This window comes from Anser cygnoides, chromosome 6 (genome assembly GCF_040182565.1).
Source record: "Anser cygnoides isolate HZ-2024a breed goose chromosome 6, Taihu_goose_T2T_genome, whole genome shotgun sequence".
NCBI classification, from domain to species: domain Eukaryota; kingdom Metazoa; phylum Chordata; class Aves; order Anseriformes; family Anatidae; genus Anser; species Anser cygnoides.
The window spans coordinates 2,971,029-2,989,952 of NC_089878.1; the positions used below are offsets into that span (position 1 = coordinate 2,971,029).

General features: G+C 42.0%; 2 protein-coding genes across 2 annotated transcripts in view; one reads left to right on the forward strand and one right to left on the reverse strand.

Moving 5' to 3' along the window:
- Positions 1–11,732, reverse strand: part of PLCL1 (phospholipase C like 1 (inactive)) — a 205,041-nt gene extending 193,309 nt beyond the window's left edge. Inside the window, exon 1 of the mRNA XM_048058464.2 lies at positions 11,362–11,732. Within this exon, the coding sequence (XP_047914421.2) occupies positions 11,362–11,613 (252 nt within the window). The 5' untranslated portion in view covers positions 11,614–11,732. The remainder of the gene's footprint in view (positions 1–11,361) is intronic.
- Positions 11,733–12,051: 319 nt separating this feature from the next.
- RFTN2 (raftlin family member 2) overlaps positions 12,052–18,924 on the forward strand; it is a 90,862-nt gene continuing 83,989 nt past the window's right edge. The window contains exons 1-4 of the mRNA XM_066999950.1: positions 12,052–12,135; positions 14,418–14,546; positions 16,550–16,732; positions 16,844–16,906. The gene's annotated coding sequence lies outside the window, so the exon portion shown is untranslated. The remainder of the gene's footprint in view (positions 12,136–14,417; positions 14,547–16,549; positions 16,733–16,843; positions 16,907–18,924) is intronic.

Sequence of the window (18,924 nt, forward strand, 5' to 3'; positions counted from 1 at the left end):
CTAACTCCTGATGAATATCTCACTTTAAAATTGAGAGTGGTCCATACACTTTTTTTTTTTTTAATCCTTCTTGAATAAACCATTGTAACTTGTATTTAGTGTAGGCCAAAAAGTAGCAGATAACTCCTAACAAGCACTTGCAATATGGGAAAGTTATTTGGCAGTGAAACTCATGTTTTGCACTCTTATACATACACCTCTGCTGCAATACTCAAATTATGCCTTTTTTTTTTCTCCTTTGAAGAGAACATGTATTTCACAATAACTACAAAGTTTAGCTCCTGGGTTCACTAGAGTAAACAACACAACCATCTCCCACTGCTATACCTGTGTAACACTGCAAAACCTAGCCTAAAAATTCAACGTAACAATCTGTGAATTACTGTAGGCATGCAAAGTATGCGCAATACATAGGTAGATGGGCATACAGATAATAAACTGAGCAAGTGGAGCTATGTTCTTTTGAATATTCAGCCTATCTAAACCTGTAAATACTTCATTGTTTTCCTTGAATGATATTTGGAGAACTGTGCAATATGTGCTCCTGGCTGCAATACACCACAAGTTAGAGGCATTCTGCAGTCCCTGAGTAGGTGTACTGATAGCTAAACAAGGCAAATGACATTGCAAATGAAATAAAGAATTTGGGGTTACATTGCTGTTAAACCACATAAATGGTCTGTCTTTGCAGGGTCACGTCTTTTGTCTCACAATGACTCAAACAAGAAAGGAAATGCTGCAACCTTTTACGTGAGAAAGCTCATCTTTCCTCTCCTCTTCCAGTGAATGGAACACTGTGCCCACGCTGTTCCTTTCAAATCCTCAAATTTCTAAAAGTGATGCCAAATGCACTTGCAGTGGGATAGAGCTCAGTTTATTCAAGCTGAGAGCCGAGTATCTTTGGAGAAGTTAAAAGCTGGTCTGAAGGAAATGTGCAGTTCTCCTTCTACAGAGAAGGGATACATGGAAGACAGCAGCTACATGTCAATTTTCTAAAGCTAAGAAAATGTATGGTCCTTTCCTATTTGGATGCATTACCAGCTACTGGTACGGGATCAGAATGTAGTCCTAAGGTCGTGCGTGTTACTTCGCAGATCTCATGTCCTGATTCTCTGAAAAGCTGCAGCAAAATCTCTCCCTTCTTTAGATATCTTCAGCACTGTGCACAACCCTGCCAACAAGGTGCAGCTTTCTGGCACCTCCTGTACTTCGCATTGCTCTGCCATCTCACTGCCTTTTGTGTTCCTCTTCATTCCTCTCTGAGCTCATCTCTTTCTGAGAAATGAGGCCATCCACCCAGCATCAGATCCCATCTAAATGGAAGTCAAGGCATTCACCCTCAAAAAGCAAACTCTTTAGGCAAAGGGACAGTCCCCTTAATGCCACTCCAACAGTCACAGGCATTCCGCATTTCACAGCACATGAGACATAGTTATGGTGAAAGATGCCGCATCTGCTGGAAGCCAACAGTTTTTGGACTGAACTATGCTCAGGAGCAGAATATAACATACTGTAAGTAATATATAATGGCTTGGGAAAGAAAAAAAAAAAAAAAAAAGCAAGTCTTCAAAGTCAGGAGGCATTGCTGCCAAGAACACTGCTACTTCTGGTGACCAAGGACACTAGGAAAACATTCAGCAGTCAGTTAACAGGCTTTAATTTGATCTCGGTGAGATCTGGCTCAGTCCCTTGAAATGAACTACTTGCCCATAAAGATGTAGAAAAAAAAGTATGGAATGCAAATATATTTCTTAACAGGCATTCTACATGCATACCCCACAACAACACTGCCAAGAAAGTAACTTCAGGCAAGTGCATTTTTGTTTATTAAGTCACTTCTACCTTTTTTCCCTCTACTCTAAGGTGTTTATTGTGTTTCTAATAGGAGCAACCATTATCTGGAAACAATCCCCTAAAATCCATTCTTCATCAGTTTAAACTGATACAGTTTTGCCAGAAAACTTAATCTAGCTCCACGTAGGATCACCATAACAAAAAGTAACTACATTTTAAGTTTTTATGAACCCGAAGAAGAACATTCAAAGCCACATAACTGGGTACAGTGATTGGATGATAATATTGCAAAAGCTCAGCCAATCCATTCTCCATCTATGACAGTGTGAAAACTGCCTCTGATTTCATAGACTGCAAAATCACATGTGTACTCAAAATCTGCATCGCTTTAGGGAGCAAATGCCACAGCAAATCATAACACTGGGAAGGAAATCACAAGCTATATATATGGTATGACTTGCATTTTCAGATCATACACAAGCACAAACAATTTCACATGAGATTAGAAGGCTACATCCACATTTCCCAGAACCCACTTGCACTTAGCACAGCACCAAGGTTTGGGCATTACACACGGAGCGAGGCCAACCCCAGCACAGCTCCTGCTGAAGGCCGCACAGCTTCCAGGCAGGCTCTGGGACGGGGCTCTGTCTACTGCAAAACACAACACGTACAAAAAGTGGTTTTAGTCTGTTTAATGAATTCCAATGTCTATGTTTTAGCCAGTGCTCACAGAATTTTTTGTTATTTATATCAGGTAGCCTGGAGGTGTGTCATACTCCAATGGAATATAATTCTTTTATTAAGCTAGTACATTTATTAAATTCATTTCATAAAGCTCCTACATAACCTCATTGAAAAAAAGATGAGAGATCTTACAGTAATTCATTCACAGTACTCTCCCCTGATAGCTCTGACTTGCAGAGATCAGCAGTTACTCCAGACAAGCAAAATGCAACTTCTAATCAGATATTTATGAAAATTGTTATAAAATTAAATTATATGAACAAAGCAAATAAAATCATACGGCTCTTCCAAATAAAAGTACAGCTTGTAAAAATAAAGTAATGCAAGTACCCAGAAATCATCCACATTTGAGTTGCCTATACTGCATTTTACAAGCTTCTTATGAGAAAACAATATTAAGTAAAACACAATGCTTTTTATATTTCTGTTCAAATAGCAACAGTAGGATAAGACTGCCAGAATCCAAGAAGAATATTCTCTTCTCTCAAAAAAAAATTATCCTGACAATAAAGAAAAAAATTAAAACACCCTCTGGCCCCTTTGCAGATGCCTTGTCCCCTCTTGCAGCCCCCCCCTCCTTACCCCATATCACACCATGACATCCTCCTGCCACCCCCCTTAGACACACACACACCCCACTCCAGCCATGCCCATACACTTGTACCTGATCCCTGTTCGAAGAGCTTTACTTCCTATTGCTCTTTACTTCCTACCTTTTTCCTCACAGACATGTAGATAACGTTCTTGTGCAATCACCACAGCATGCAGGCACACATACCCACAAATTTAATGATGTTGCAGTAGGGTCCAAAATTACAGAACTGCTAGAACTCAGGGGATCTTTTTCTCAAATACTCATTGCAGAAGTTTTTTTTTTTGTTGTTTTTTTTTCCCCCCGTTTGATTTTGGGTTTCATTTTTTAAAGCAGGAACACCTTCTAGAACATGCATCAAGACATATTGCAAAGAAAGGTACACCAGAGTACAAAAACATGATGAGTATAGCTGTGCATCCATAAACAGCAGGTCCCTCTTAAATTACAAATACACCTCACACTTCGTTGAATCAACTCCTTTTTTTGGTTGCATTTTTTTCCCAAAGCTATCTGAAAGAGCTAAAGAAGATATACCTTTTTTAGTTTATAGTTAAAACAGATCCACAATTCATCAGAACTGCCTAATGAATTAAAAACATGCTATGCCTGCAGCTAAAATACACTATCCAGGTAATTACATCTTACACTGCAGGATCACTGCTCAACATAACTTGACACTTTGGGTCCAAAAAATCATAAACCATGAGCACTGCACTTCATCTGATCCTTGACTTATCTGAAAGTTATCTAACAGAGAAGGCAGATTCATGCTGAATAGATATCAGATCACAGACATTCACAAGTTGTATCCAAGTTACCAAAACAAACTTTCAGTGAACGAAAAGGATTTGGGAAACCTAATTATCTAACATCCTAATTATCTACCATCTGTAGTTGTTCACAGGCATGCAAATCAATACACGACAACTATGCAGTACTCAAACCGATTTCTGCTCTCTATGAATCCTCGAACAAGGTACTGGGCAGAAAAAACTTGCTCCCTCCACCCCTTGAAGAAGTACCAAAGCAGCATGATACGGGTCAATCAGGAGAGACAAGACCTAACAAGACCTAAAGAGAACCTCCTAGGAATAATCAGTATGGATGCAATTAATGCTTGCTGTGAGTTATATAAGCTCAGGATCCTCTCTTTTCCTATCTCCTTAGGGCTGTTTTTGCCAGGATTATCAAAGATGCAATGTGAGTGTTACTACTCCCCTAAGCATGCAACTCAGAAAGAGAATCAAACCTTCACAGTATATGTTCACAGCTAGAATTTATTCATGTATTTATTTAAGCCCTCTCAGTGCACTAGCAAGGTAGTGATACTTTGATGTCAGTTAGCTTCCAGACTTTGATCTACCTTCAGACAGGCATGCCACAATAAAATCACCTGACACATAGTGCCCCAAATAATCTCCAAACTAATTTTCTTGGTTTAAGTGGCTCTGGAACAGGAATATTGCATCTCACTGTACCTCCAGTTAATTATTTAAATGAGAGCCTGTACCTACCCTTAATGGTCAGAGATTTCCAGCTTAATAAATATCTGAGTTAACAATGTGCTGAGACTAAAGGAAGACATTACTGTAATCTCAATTTAAACGTGTTTCAGAGACTCAGTAACTATTACAACAAATTTCTGACATGAAAATTTCCCCAGAGACTGTATTGTGCATAAGCAGGCTTCAAAACTGAAAGTGTTTACGAAACAGAAAGAACTAAAAGCAATGTTTCAACGGTAAATACACTCTTACACCAACATATACAAAGACATGTTTTCAGAACATTTTAATATCCAGTAAACATATTTAGCCTTTTGCAGAAGTTAAAATTCATCAAAAAAATAAGTAGTTTCTTAACTTTAATTCATGACAAAACCTCCAGGTCATATTGGCTAAAGGAAAAAAAAGTAAAATATTAATTATCATTCTCCATTCCTTAATAAAATCATCAAGGTATACCAAAGAACTACACCTACCAGCTGCATCCTGGAAAGAAAAATAGACTAATTTAGGTTGGTAAGCATGATCGGTTAGATGTTTCGCCACAGAGGATGCTTTATTGGTTCTACAATAATTGCTTGCATTTTCACATTTTTTCTCTCCTTCCCTGCAGCAAATGTACTATTAACTCAAATAAAACATTTTCTTACAGGTGTAGTTGATCTCAGTGGAACTACAAAAAAAAAATAGATAAATCGATAAAAGATTATTATAAGGATTATAGGATTTGCATCTCAGCACATATATGAAAACTTGGTTCTGTTAACTAAGCTGCTGAACATATTTGCAAAACCATAGAAAACATTCCTCTGCTGCTGCCCTACCCACCAGTGCCATCACTCTAACAGAACATTATTCCTAAACAATTACATAATTCTGCATAATAGTCTTTGTGCACACAACATACTTCAAAAGCAAACCAAGCTTTATCACCAACCTCATCTCCTCTTCCTGACAATAACAGCTGCTGTCTCTTCCCTAGGAAATCTAGCAAATGACTTCCCCAAAAGACCTGCCAGAACTTGTGTGTGCAGCTCACCAGACCAGCTGAGTTACAGTTGCTGGCATCCTACCGAAAGGACATTGTCCCACCAGTTTGACAAATGTCACCTTTAGAGACTTTTAGTGGAAGGCATTCAAATAATCTTGACTATTATGATCCTGTATGGAAAGGCACAACAAACGCTGTGCTACTACTAATTTCTCTCCATGTTTAATGAGACTGCGCGTTACATTAGGTACTACATCAAACCAATTGACAAGCAAATCACTGGCCAGTTCGCAGTCAACTTCAGAGAAATTCACTACAAGTTTTCATACAAGCAGTTTGCCCCGGATGCTTGTGTTGTTTGTTTATTTTAAAAGCACTAACTAAAGTCCACTAATGGATAACTAAAGGCTCTCATGGATTTTTAAGGGACTTTTAGCCAGGCCTCAAGTTCTCCTTCAGTGGAAATTAATCTAAAGAGCAATTTACTTGTGTGTAGAGATGGCTGGAAATCACATTTATTCTATTAAAAAAAAAAAAAAACTATCAAAGTCTAAATGAAACATGAAAGACTCCAAGAAATAGAAAACTAAGAAATCTTCACCTATTAATCATAGACTGGCTGGGGTACAAGGTTCATATGAAAATGCTCAGCAGCAAGTGTAAACAACTCTGGGCATGCACAACAGAAATATATCTGCAAGAAACTTTTCTGACAAAACTTAAATCCCTGAAAAGCCAGAGATGCATAAGAAGGTAGCAGAGCCCCCAAGACAGCTTCATGGGACCCCTGTGCCTAAAATCCTGCCTGAATCACATTTTATACACTTAAATCTTTGTTAAATTCTTTGTATACATTGTTGCAGAAAGTCATTATTGCTAATTTGACTCTAAGAACTCCACAGGACCTAAATCCTGCTCACTACAATGTTGTTATCTTAGGCACAGCAATACTTGACCTACCAAGATTGTTTGGCTTTGAAGGAAGGGGCAGGGGTCAAGCCCAGTCTGAAATGCCCACAGGCCTCCACCAGAAAGCATCACAGCAAGAAATGCAACAGTCCCATGGCACCACTAGAGATGGAGTAGCTTTTTCTAACTTCTGGATGTAATTCATTTGACAAAAGCAGGTCTGCAACCAGTATAGTTTCTGGTTTAAGTTCATGTTTATGAAAAAACAGCATGGAATACAGGTGCGGTGTTATAAAAATATTACAAGGATTAGAGATAGCTATGCCTTTGCAACCCACAAATTCTAAATTACTAATTAACAAAAGATTCTTTTTAATAAATTATTCCACTAGCAATAACAGAATTCTTTTGTGTGTCTTAGCAGTGCATCTAAGTTTTTCCTTACTAGGTTAGAAAAAGGTCAATCCCTACGGGTATCCCAGCTACAGCAGTATATGTATGCATAGGCACACAAGAAACAAAGTACAAAGCGATCAATCCTCTGCTGCAGCTTCCCAAAGCTCAACAGCTTGTAGTTTAGGGACATTGTAAGCCAGATGCTTTTGGTGCTTTGTGAAGCTCTCCTTCATCAATTTATCATTTTCAACCTGCTTGAACCCGTTTACATTTCTGACTGCCACAGCTTTCTGTGGCTGTTAAGTGCATGATTTAATTACATGCTGTGTCAGAAAATACTTTCACTTACTTTAAACCTGCTGCTATGTAGCTATTGCTAGGTTTTCCCTACTTCATTTTCTGTGAAGAAGGAATAACAGCTCCATGTTACTCTTTCCACAATGTTTGGGAATTTGCACAGATCTTAAATACCACCCACCAGATGCCTTTTTCCAGACTGATTTACCATATTTCTTGTTTGGTAGCAGTCTTTCCATAAAGAGGCTAGGCATATCATTCTTCCATCTAGTTGCAAGCTTACACAGCATAACACTACCTAAGTTACTGCAGAATCATCACAGTCCTGAACAACTCCACTGTCTTCCGAAAAAAACAACGTTATATAGCCATGGTGCACAGACAGATGTATCATGTATTTTAAGCATTTAAATTTTGTCACCATGCTTTCAAACACAAGCTGGAAGAAACTAAGCCTTGCATTCTTTTTGATAAGAAAGATATGATAAGTTTTTTTAAAGCTAAAAAAGTCATTAGGATAAATACAACTTCTTCAAAGAAAAGAGCTAGTTATCTTGACACTCTTCCACTAATCAATTTAATTGCAAAATCCCAGCCCTTGCAGGTCTTAGACTAGCAGCATATGACGCACAAGGGTAACTCAAATGGCCTTTAAAAAAAGTACCTGCGCATGAAAAAGAAGCACGTAGCCTTTGGAAGAACTTCATTAAAAGTACAAGCTCTCATAGGTCTGCTGTAACTACAGTTCAAGTCTGATTCTGCAGATCCTACTTGAAGTTCACCTTGTGGACATAGTCTAGTGTTATTGACAAAGCACAGAGCTATGTTATCTGCTATAGTATCTTCATATAGATCCAGGAAGAAAAAACACATGGTCACAGAAGTATGTATTGCATGCAAACAAAGCAGAGAGAGAAGTCTGATAAGCACTGACCAGAAATATCTTCGCGAAAGTTACAAAATCTTTCAGTAGATATTACATAATGAATTACACAGCCTTCCTACCTGCTTATTAAAATGCTTGTACGTGGCGATGTCCAAAGGAACATGCTAAAGGAAAACACCATTCAACGCTGTTTAGAAGTTGAAGCAGAAAAGGTTGCAAAACATTCCATGTAAAGAAAGGAGTTTTTTGACCTCTGTTTTCCATTCTCCTGCCCTAAAAGTGGTCATAATTAACATTTTATTTTCAAACAATTGGCCTTGGATTATTCACAAGAAAAAAAGAAATATGGAAATACTTGGAAAATAGCTTAGCCAATGCGTGTGCTCCATGTTTAGGCTTATTTGAAAATGGGGCAAGTTCTAAGCTGTATTGCCTGTCCTCCAATTCTGTTTCCCAAACATTATACACTGCTTATTTCAAGCTCCTCGTGGAAAAAAAAAATCCTTTCTTGCTCCAGTTCTGTGGTAAGACTACTTACCTCTTTCTTGCATTTAAGACAAAAAAAAAAAAAAACACTAATGCACATGTATTACGAATATTTCCAAAGTACAGGAGCAGCTACAATCATTTCTCGTAGATGCTATTTCAAATTTACCTTAATCTGCAAAGCTGTGAACATTAGCAAAGCAAAATGGGAACAAAAATATTCCAGCTACATTTTGTTCTTTTTGTATAAATGAGTTCTCTTGTTTCTGAGGCCAAATATAGAGCACTTGAATGCACTGAAGATTATCTAGAAGGGCTCATATTTTACTCGCTTCAAAAACCTTCCCTGCAGCAAATTATGTTTGGCATATACTGTAAGTCTGTTCAGTCCTTTACACTTAATTATCCCGTGGACACCAAAGCCCTCCAATGTAAGCAACTCTGGTTTCCACTGGAACTGTGGTGTCCGACACTAACCTTGAAACTTGCAGAGCTCTAGAAGACTACTGGAAAAAAAGGGTGTTAGAAGTATGTTTTGATCACCTTCATCTACAGAATTTAAGCTTTCTGTTTACTTCAGTGAGACTGCTCAAGCTAAAAGTATACCTTTAAAGAACTGCGAAAGAAATTGGAGAATAGGTCAAGTGTTCTACTCCTGCGGAATTAAAACTCGCCGTTACTGTACAGCTTGCACTGCTTTCTTAAACTCTCTTTTCCACCTGATAAGATCAGTATAAAGAAAGTGACGGAATGCTACTCTGCCTATGGACTTACCTGAACATAAAGAAATTTTAGATTAAGATGAATACGATCAAACACTGCAAAATTCCTTCCGCTACAAAACGTACAATGCTTAACCAGAACTCCTGCTTATCAAAGTCCTTCAGCTGAAAACTGAAAAAATGAAATAAGCATTACTTTCTAAACGTTAATTCCATTTGCACTCAGCACCTGATGAATATTTTCTAGGGCACCTGAAATTCCCAAAAAGATGCAGACAAATAAATCATTCAATTCTTCTGAAATAAGAGTATTTTCCAAGTTAGTTACTGGTATAATGACAAGGAAAACTGTGCTTCAAAACATATATCACTGAGAAAACCTTGTGGAAAAACAAATCATGCTTTATATGGAGTCCCAACAGCATAATGCCTTAGAGATGCACAGCCTGCAAATGCTCAGGTTTAGATACCTTCTTTCAAACACAACCATGTCATCTTATTTAATTCATCACCTTAACAATTAATGTTTAGATGAAATACGTTCTTTTTTGTTCTTAGTATTTCTATCATGAGACCACTCAGTGATGGTCTCATGACCATTCAGACCTTACAGCGATGGTCTGCAATAGTTTTCTAGTTTCCAGACCGGGTTTACGTACAGGCATCCTTTGTTCTAAAGCTTCCTATAAACCGCATTTTCACTCTGTAACATAACACTCAAGATCAGCCACATCCCCCTTTGCTATTATTTCACCAGGCTAAGCAAACCATGCTCACATAGCATTCAATCCCTTGGCCTTAGAAACCCATCCTGGTTATCCCTCTTACCACCTGTTTCAGTTTGAATGCATCATTTCTAAACACATGAAACAGATTTTACCCAGTATTTCAGATGCAGCCTTACCAGTTCCTTACTTAACATTAATACTTTCTCATCTGTCAGAAATATCTCTGTCAATTAACACCATCCCAGGATGCATCTCAAGAAATTTTCTCCAGCTGGAAGATATGTCTCTACACTCAATAATATTTCTAAATGTCAACCTATAGTGAAAATGCCACACGACCATTAAAGCATATCTGCCATTCGTGACAGTTCATAGAGCTAGTGTAGCCTGCAAAAACAACGTGTGCTTTCATTTGCATCCAAGATTGTGCATTATCAATTTCCAAAACCTTCACACAATTCCAGGAGGGAACTGGATTTCTGCACCAAAACACTTCCAGAACTTTGGTCCTGATTTAGCAAAGCATCCATGCGTTTCTGTAACTCCAGATTGGAAGTGTTCCCATCATATTCATTGGATGCTTCTAGAAGACTAAAAGTCACACTTCGATGCTTTGTTGGACTCAATGGTTAATACTTCGAGGTGGAACTTCCCAAGGACCCTCACGGGCTCTTTTACACTTAACTACCCGGGTCTCCTGTAATTGTTAAAGCTTTAAAATGAAAAAAAAAGCAGGCGTTTTGTTTATCCACCCTTTGGAATGGATGTTCTAAGTTCTCAGCGCTAAGTCTGTGTTCTTTGCTTCCCGCACGGAGCCGGGGCTTTGCCTGGTGCTTTGCCACCTTCACAAAGACGAACCCAACCCGCAGCGCTCCCGCCGACGTCCTCCCGAGCGCAAACCACCCCGTGCGTGCCCACACGCCGGTTAACTCTGCCCTGCCGGCTCCGTTCAGCACCCTCACACCAGCTCACGATTAGCCCAGCAGCGAGGCGGCCCCGCTTCACCACAAGCCCCCGGCTGAAAACCAAACGGAAAACGAGCCAACAAACGGCACCGGCTGAGCGCGGTCAGGGGGCCGTTTCCTCAGAGCCTGTGAGGAAGACAAATGCACCCGGGCTCGGCGCGGGCACCCTCACGCCGCTGCCGTCCCGTCGCCGCTGCAGGCGCCTCCCGCGGCCGCGATGGGGCACAGGGCGCCGCGGGGGGGGGCCCTCGGTGCTGAGGAAGCCGCCGCCGGGTCGGGCAGCCCCGGGGCCGCCGCTGCGGAGCCGGAGCCGCCGTCGGGGTCCGCGTCCCGCCCTTACCTTGATGATGCTGCTGCGCCGCGGAGCGGCCCGGGCCGCCTCCAGGAGGCCGGCATCGAGCTCCGGGGCTGCCGCCGGCCCCGGGCTGCCGCCGGGGAAGCGCTCGGCGACCCCGACGGCCGCCACGCCGCTGCGGCGCTCCCGCCTCCTGCCCGCCGCCGCTTCGTGAGGGGCCGCCTCGGGCTCCTCGTCGGCGCGGGGAGCGGCGTCGGGAGGCGCCGGCTGCTCCCTGCCGCCCGCGGCTTCTGCCATCGCCCCGCCGGGCGGCGGCGACCCGCGAGGGGCGCCCGGGGGACGGGACGGGACGGGACGGGACGGGGCTGGGGCTGGGGCTGGGGCTGGGGCTGGGGCTGGGGCTGGGGCTGGGGCTGGGGCTGGGGCTGGGGCTGGGGCTGGGGCTGGGGCTGGGGCTGGGGCTGGGGCTGGGGCTGGGGCTGGGGCTGGGGCTGGGGCTGGGGGGCTCGGGGGGAGCGGCCGGCGGCACTGCCCTCAGCGAGCGGCGCCTGCCCGCCGCGGGGCCATCCCCGAGGGCGGCCGCGGAGCCGGCGGCGGGAGCGGGGCTGCAGGAAATGCCGCGAAGGCCCCGCGCCGCTCTGACAGGCGCCCGGGCGTGTTGTGACAGGCGGCGCTGACGGACGGCGCGCCGGGCCACTCAGCGCCGCGGAAACCGCCCCGAGGGCGCCGCCACGGCCAATGGGCGTGGCGAGGGGCGTGCCCGCGGGCCGTCCCGAAGGTGGGCCGGCCGGCGCGTGGAGGCGAGCGGCCGCGGGGCAGGTAAGCGCTCCGGCGGCTGTGCCCGCGGGGCGTTTGCACGGCGCTCGGTGCAAAGGCGGCGCGGGAAGGCGGCGCGTGCAGCCCGCTTTGAGGGGCCGGGCGCGGCGCGAGGCGCGGCACCGAGGGCGGGAGGGAGCCACCTCGGCACCGGCCGAGCCTCCGTCGCTCAGCGCAGGCCCCACACGCCGAGCCCACAGCGGCCCCTGGCGGCCGGCCGGGCCCCCGAGCGTCGCTGCGCTGCCTTGAAGGGAGCGGGGCGGTCGGTGCCGCCACGCAGTTACCGCCGCCGTCTTGACGGCGCTGAGAAAGCTTCACCTGCCTCAGGGTTCCTCGGGAACTGCCTAATTCCTGAGGTGGGCACCTGCTGGCAGCCAGCGGTCAGGCAGGGAAGACGTGAGGTAGCTCCTTACCTCAGCCGGCCGTGAGCTGCAGGGCGTAATTGCCACCTAACGGATGTGATGGCTATATACGTAGACTATGTATCATATTTATAACTCCACGTTAAAAAAGAACAGAGTTTTTGTCAAGGCTACTGAAGCATTTACCACATTCAACACAAAGAAATACTAAATGAGGGACAGATGAAAACCCCACCAAACTTTTTTTCTCATGCCCTTCCATTTAAATTAGATCCCCAAAAATGACATTGTAACGTGTTTGTTCAACAGTTTTGTTTTGTTTTTCATTGGGAAAGGCCACAAAATACATAACCCTAGAAAAAATAAAAAAATACATTGAAGAAATGTTGATCATTAAATACCGGAGAGAACAAACTAGTAAGGGAGTGGAAGACTCAGTTGCAGCCTATATTTTACAGTGTAGTCAATATATTATCGAGGCATTACAGCAAAGAAGGGGGGGGAAAGAAGCACTAACAAAAGCTTATGGTTGTATAGCTCCGTACTGTCACACAAACAAACCTAAGAAAACTAATTTAAAGATGATGGAAAAGGTAATTACAATGCAGTATGCTATCAGGAAGAATTATTACTGGAAACAACGCAGCTTTTTTGTGCATTTTGTGCAAGCATATGAAGTTTAATCACGAGATTAATTATTTGGAAACAGCAAAGTACTGTCATAGCTGCATCTAACAGGAACTGTCTGTAGCATGTTGTATGCAGATACGTGTACGCTAAAGAACTTCATCCTTTCTACGGTATTTCTTAACATTTCAAATTAGAGATTTATCTGTCTTCTCCAGATATGTCTGCAGAAAGAATGAAAAAATGCATTTGTCAAAAGTTTAAAGTCATGTTATTGTCACCTTAAATGATAACCTTTGATATCTGACATCTTTAATGGAAAAGGACCTACAAGTATCCTGAAGTTTATATGTTTCATAAACGTCAAACCTATGGGGAACACACAACAAATTGTATCTGTTTTGTCCCCAGGATGCAAAGGTTGTGTAGTACAGCTAAGAGACGGTTCAGTAAAACTTCTCTCCAGAAGATAATGAAACAGTAACTATTTTTAGTGCTGTATTTCTGACTGCACACCTCTGGATGTCTTTCACATGTCTGTATCTATTGTTGTTCCTAAATATGAAGAAGCAGGAATTTGAGAGGAAAGAGCAACTGGTTTTGATACTTTCCAATACCTTGTTTAAAAAAAAAAAAAAGGTTAATAAAAGGAAGCTTTACCCTAAAAGCCTGTTTATAGGAAGTAAATAACAATAAAGAGATTGCTTGGTGTTGAGTGTATTTAACAGATATCTATAGTAGGCTGATCTGATGCAGTCCATTGTTGCCCAATTGCTTGTTTGTGATTTGCCATTTGTGTACGCTTTGCAAACAACAACAGTGGCTGAAATCATGCTTAATTTTTTAGAGTAGAAACCAGTCAAAAACCGTAAATTGTAACAGATTGACTTCATCCACATTCTGTTATATTAAAAGGCAGTAAGCGTGCTGTTGGCTTGTACGTGTCAGCATGCGGCAGGGGCTGGGGTCTGCACTGGGGCAGGCAGGGCAGCGACTCACAGCACCCCTGCCAGGGAGCACAAGGGCATCAGGCATCTCCATGGGGACAGGCTGAGGACAGACCAGGACATCAGTCCGCAGGTGGGATTAGAATCAGGCCTGGCGAGGTAAGCTAGGGCCAGACACAGTCCTGGACAGCCCAGCAGGGCCATGCCCTCACAGCAGTACGGTGTGGAGGTTCAGACTTTACCCAGAAGGAAAGATCGAGAACATAATTACAAGAATACTTTATGCAACTTTGAAGTGATTAAATTCTTATTATATTACAGTTCACAATTTTTGTATTGAATCTTACAGGACGTGGAGCTACATATTCAGGATAACACTCAAAAGGATCAGTTTTTTTGCGGAGCAATGGAAATGACAAGACAGAGGCATTCTCTCTTTGACATTATGTTGGACATCCTGGAATGCTTTCTTATGCAGGTACGTAGTTTAGATGGTGGAGGCAGAGAAGATCTTCTGTAGGTTCTTACATAGTGTTTCCAGTAGTCTGTGTGTAACTTCTGCTCAGACTTTCTGCTTCATATTGAAGCAACTCATCTAAAACAACTCTCTGTATCTCAATACTGCATGAAATCTGCAGCACAGACATATCCTAAAATGGGTAGAAAGGAAGAGATAGGGGCAGTTTTTCAAAAACAGTCAAGGAATTCACTCAGGCTAAGAAAGGCAAGATGATAGATAAAAAAATCTATTTGTGTTTGTCTGAGCGCGTGAGTCAGCAAGTGCCTGCAGTGTCTCTTTTAATGTTTTTTTGGTATACTCAACTTACTCTGTCCTCGAAGCATACAATTATTCCTCAGTGGGTGTATTTTGTGCCATAAGAGAGCTGAAAATACAGTCTTTTCAGAGCTGTGCTGGAATATAGCTTACATAAGCCACTACTTTCCCCTTAGACAGTGCATTTTGGGAAGCTCTTAAAATTAAGTGTTCTGCTGGGAGCATGAAAGTGGTGCTCCTGCAGCAATTGACCATGACTGATGGAGTGTGAAAACTGACACCTTTTCCTATGTCAGGAACATTGCATTTGCAAGACTGGAAAAGAGCAATAGAGAACAAGTTGTAATTTCTCCAAGTATGCATCCTCAATGATAGGAAGTCATAATTCATTTTGGAATTGATGAGACTCATGCAAAGCTATTGATGAGAAAATGTACTGCTAGATAATTCTTAAAGTAGTGATTTCTTTAGTCTTAGTGGTTGTTGTGCATGTTTTTCTGTGTTGTTATATCCTGAATACATAATTATAAAACAAAAAAGCACAGTAATATTCTAATTCATTTATACAAAGATGTACTTGTTGCTAAGCTTCACTCAGGTTTTTGCAAAACAACTCCAACTCCTATTTTGCCTATATAATTATTACTATGTTTCTAAGCTAGATAAAAAAAGCAAATTTGCAAATTTGAGTCTGTATTCAGCAAATACAGTCAAAAGGTCATAATCTTCAACTTAAAACATACTATGTATGTTTTCAAATTTTATTTGTTTTTTTAAACATATTTATATTACTTCATTCAGTGCCTCTCTTTGGATGACTCTTGCCTTGCCTCCTACTTTGTAAAAAAAAAAAAAAGTCTCACTGTGCTTATATATATTCTTATTTTATTTTCTAGGTAGTATAAATGTTGTGTCTTCTCTGAGTTAGCAAGAAGTAGCTTTTTGATGTGTCTCTGTCTTAATGATTTTCATGTTCCAGCTGAAGTCACTGGTGAATTATTTTCACTGTCTGGCAGCACTGTCAGGCTCATCCAATGTTTTTAATAATTAGAATACTCCAGTTTTGGAAGAGGCCACCAATTCTTAACTCGTGATCAAAAACTCAGGTCCTGATCTTACCCTATTTTACAACCACTGTTTACTATATAGGCATAGGCTCAAGCTTGTAGTGGAATGTATTGATTTCTGTGTGGAGGTCAGTGCATATGAGAAGACTGTGAGCACTGCAAAGAGCCACCCAAAAGTTACCCAACACCAGAATTAAGGTTAATTTCATGCAGTGTAATATCCTTTGATGTGCACACTGCAATCACTTATAATGCTGTAGGACCCTGGCTCCTCTTACTACAAAGGATAATCCATGGGAACAAGACTGTTCTCTCTGCTTTCCTCACCATGAGATAGGGCCCACTTCTCACCTTTCTCCAGGTGCCACATTTCACTGCCACCCAGCTCCTTCTTCAAGGAGTTTTAACAAGGCATTCTGGTACTCATTACCTCTTGTTCTTCCTTCCCGTACCTGGATCCTCCTAGTAACTGCTACCATCTTTTGCTTACCACCTGCCATGGACCACTCAGCACAGGGACAACAACAGAGACAAACAACCGTGACAGAACAGTTGTGGCATGTTTTTTACCACCGTTGGGGGTACTTCTTTCGTTGCTCATGCTATAGGCTTGCCTTACCCATTTGCTCCCTCCTGCAGGCTCAGCTCTTGCCACTATACGTACAACCTACATGTCTTCTTCAGCCCCAGCCTGGGCATAGCGATGGGTCATTGCGGGCAGAAAGAGAACATTGCAGCTGATAGCTCTGCTGGTTGGCTTTGGACGTGATACGGCACAACTGCTCCACAGCTGCAGAGGAGAATGATTGGAGCCTGGTTTAGGTAATGTCTGGTGTGAACAGGGGAATAAGATCTGTGATACAGAGATTCTTTAAACAAATTTTTCAGAGGCATAGCAGGTAGCAACATTTGAACTATTTTTTGTACTGACAGGAAAGAGGACATCCCTGCTTCGTCTACCAAATCTGACTTCAGCGATGTTTGAACTCTTCAAAGGTAGGATGGAAAAACATCATATGTTGGTTTGTTTTTGTAAATAATTTATGAATATCTTTTCCTATTCCGATTTTCAAGGATAGATGTTTCACAAGAATTCCTTTCCCTTTACGTAAACGAAAAATCACAACATGAGGCATGCACCCATCTTCAAATTTTGTCTGAAGTGATTGAAGCTCAGGTAGTTAACGAGTAATTGACATCAAGGTCTTCAAATGGACAACATCAGATAATCCCAGAAGCAGTGCTACAACTTTGGCAAAACCTTTCTATATGCATTGATAGACTTTATTCTTTGATGTAACTTGTGAAGCTTTGTCAGTTTCCCTATGTTTAGTTGCTAGTTGCTTAAGTTTGTGCAAGGAAAGAAAAGGCAGGTTGTATACGTTATAACAGAAATTGTCTGAAGGATTTGGAGGAGTTGTAAACATCAATTCATTTTCAAGTCTAATGATACTTAATAGTAATGGCTCTTCTTTAAAATAGGTGGTAATTCCATTTAATGAGAACGGTTACCAGTGACTGTCTTTTTCACTGAACTCTTTTTAACTCCTGAGATCAGTGCTTGTATTATGTCTTTGGCTGTGTCACATGCATAGAAACCTAACTGTAGTTGTTGCGACCTTTCAGGCTATGTGAACTTCCTTGTTAACTGCTATGAACGATATCATCCATTTTTCCCTTTCTGTGGTAATTCACCTACCAACAGATACAATTTCACGCCAGCATACTATGTCGCAGCCCTTGGCACCCTTGCCAACTCAATGGATATATTCAGTGTTAGGAATATATGTGGCACCACGGTTCCTGTGCACTTATATGCCATTTTTTGGGAAATTTGGGTTATCATGAACTGTGCAGCTGCTGGGGAAGCAGCATTAGTGTTAAATGATATTTTTAGTCAGGTATTCTTTTTACTGAGGATAAAATGCTTTCTGATAATCCCAATTAAAAAGCTACTATCAGCATACGTAATTTTGCCACCTCTGAAGAAAATTGCTAGCAATGTCAACAGTAGCCACATTCATACTTGTTTTGCAGTTAAAGAGTTTGGAGGCAAGTTGTGAGTATCGCAGGCATGGAATCTAGGCTATTCTTCTGCCTGCTAATCAGACCCACAACTTCCTTCTTCATGTGATTTCTCTGAAAGATTTTGTATTGCTTAACTAGGTTTGGTCGTAAGCAAGTTAAATTTGGTTGTAAACAAGGGGGTATGCAGTAGCCCAACCCTCAGGAGAAAAGACCACTCATCATTAGGAATTCTGTTGGGGGGCTCCTGACAATGATCTCATGAAAAGTATCAAATAATATAACAGGACTGGACGGTCTGACATCCATACCACAGGCATTTTGGGTGAGGGTTACTTGGGAAAATCCCTAATGCAGCCCCGTGAATAGAGTGGCTGTACAGGAGTGTGTGGTAGCCGAGCTCTTGGGGCACAAATTCTACTTTAGTTTCAATGAGAATAAGGTGGTTTGCACACTCAGAAACTGCTCTGTGATGTGAACCAAGTAGGTAAGTTAGGATGATCAGGAGACTTGCTTCAGAATTGCACCTTTCATCCAAACAAAAACACTAAACCAGATGGAACCAAAGTATGTCAGTGTTGGAAGAACATTGCTACTTTCAGATCTCCCATGCATGACTGGCTACCCAGGGAAAGAGTGTAAAGAACCGTACCTCATCTGCCTCATTTCAGAGAAAGCTGATTTCTTAACGTTTGAAAAACGTCAAGGCAGTTTTTCCCAGTGTTTTTGACAGTTCCTACACTGGCTTAAGATGGTGGTAGATGTGATGGGAAAAAGAGATAGGAACCTTGTAAAGTCTGCTTTCTTATGCTGGAGCTGAAGTTATGCAATCTTTGGCCCAGTCCTTGATACCACTTCCAAATATAAGCTTCCGTGTGTCTGGATAGATGGATCTAAAGACTTGCTAAAAGTATGCATACAAATTTGGCCTCATGCATGCAAATTTGGCCTCACTTAATTCATTAGAGAAAGTCATCCCCAAGAAAATA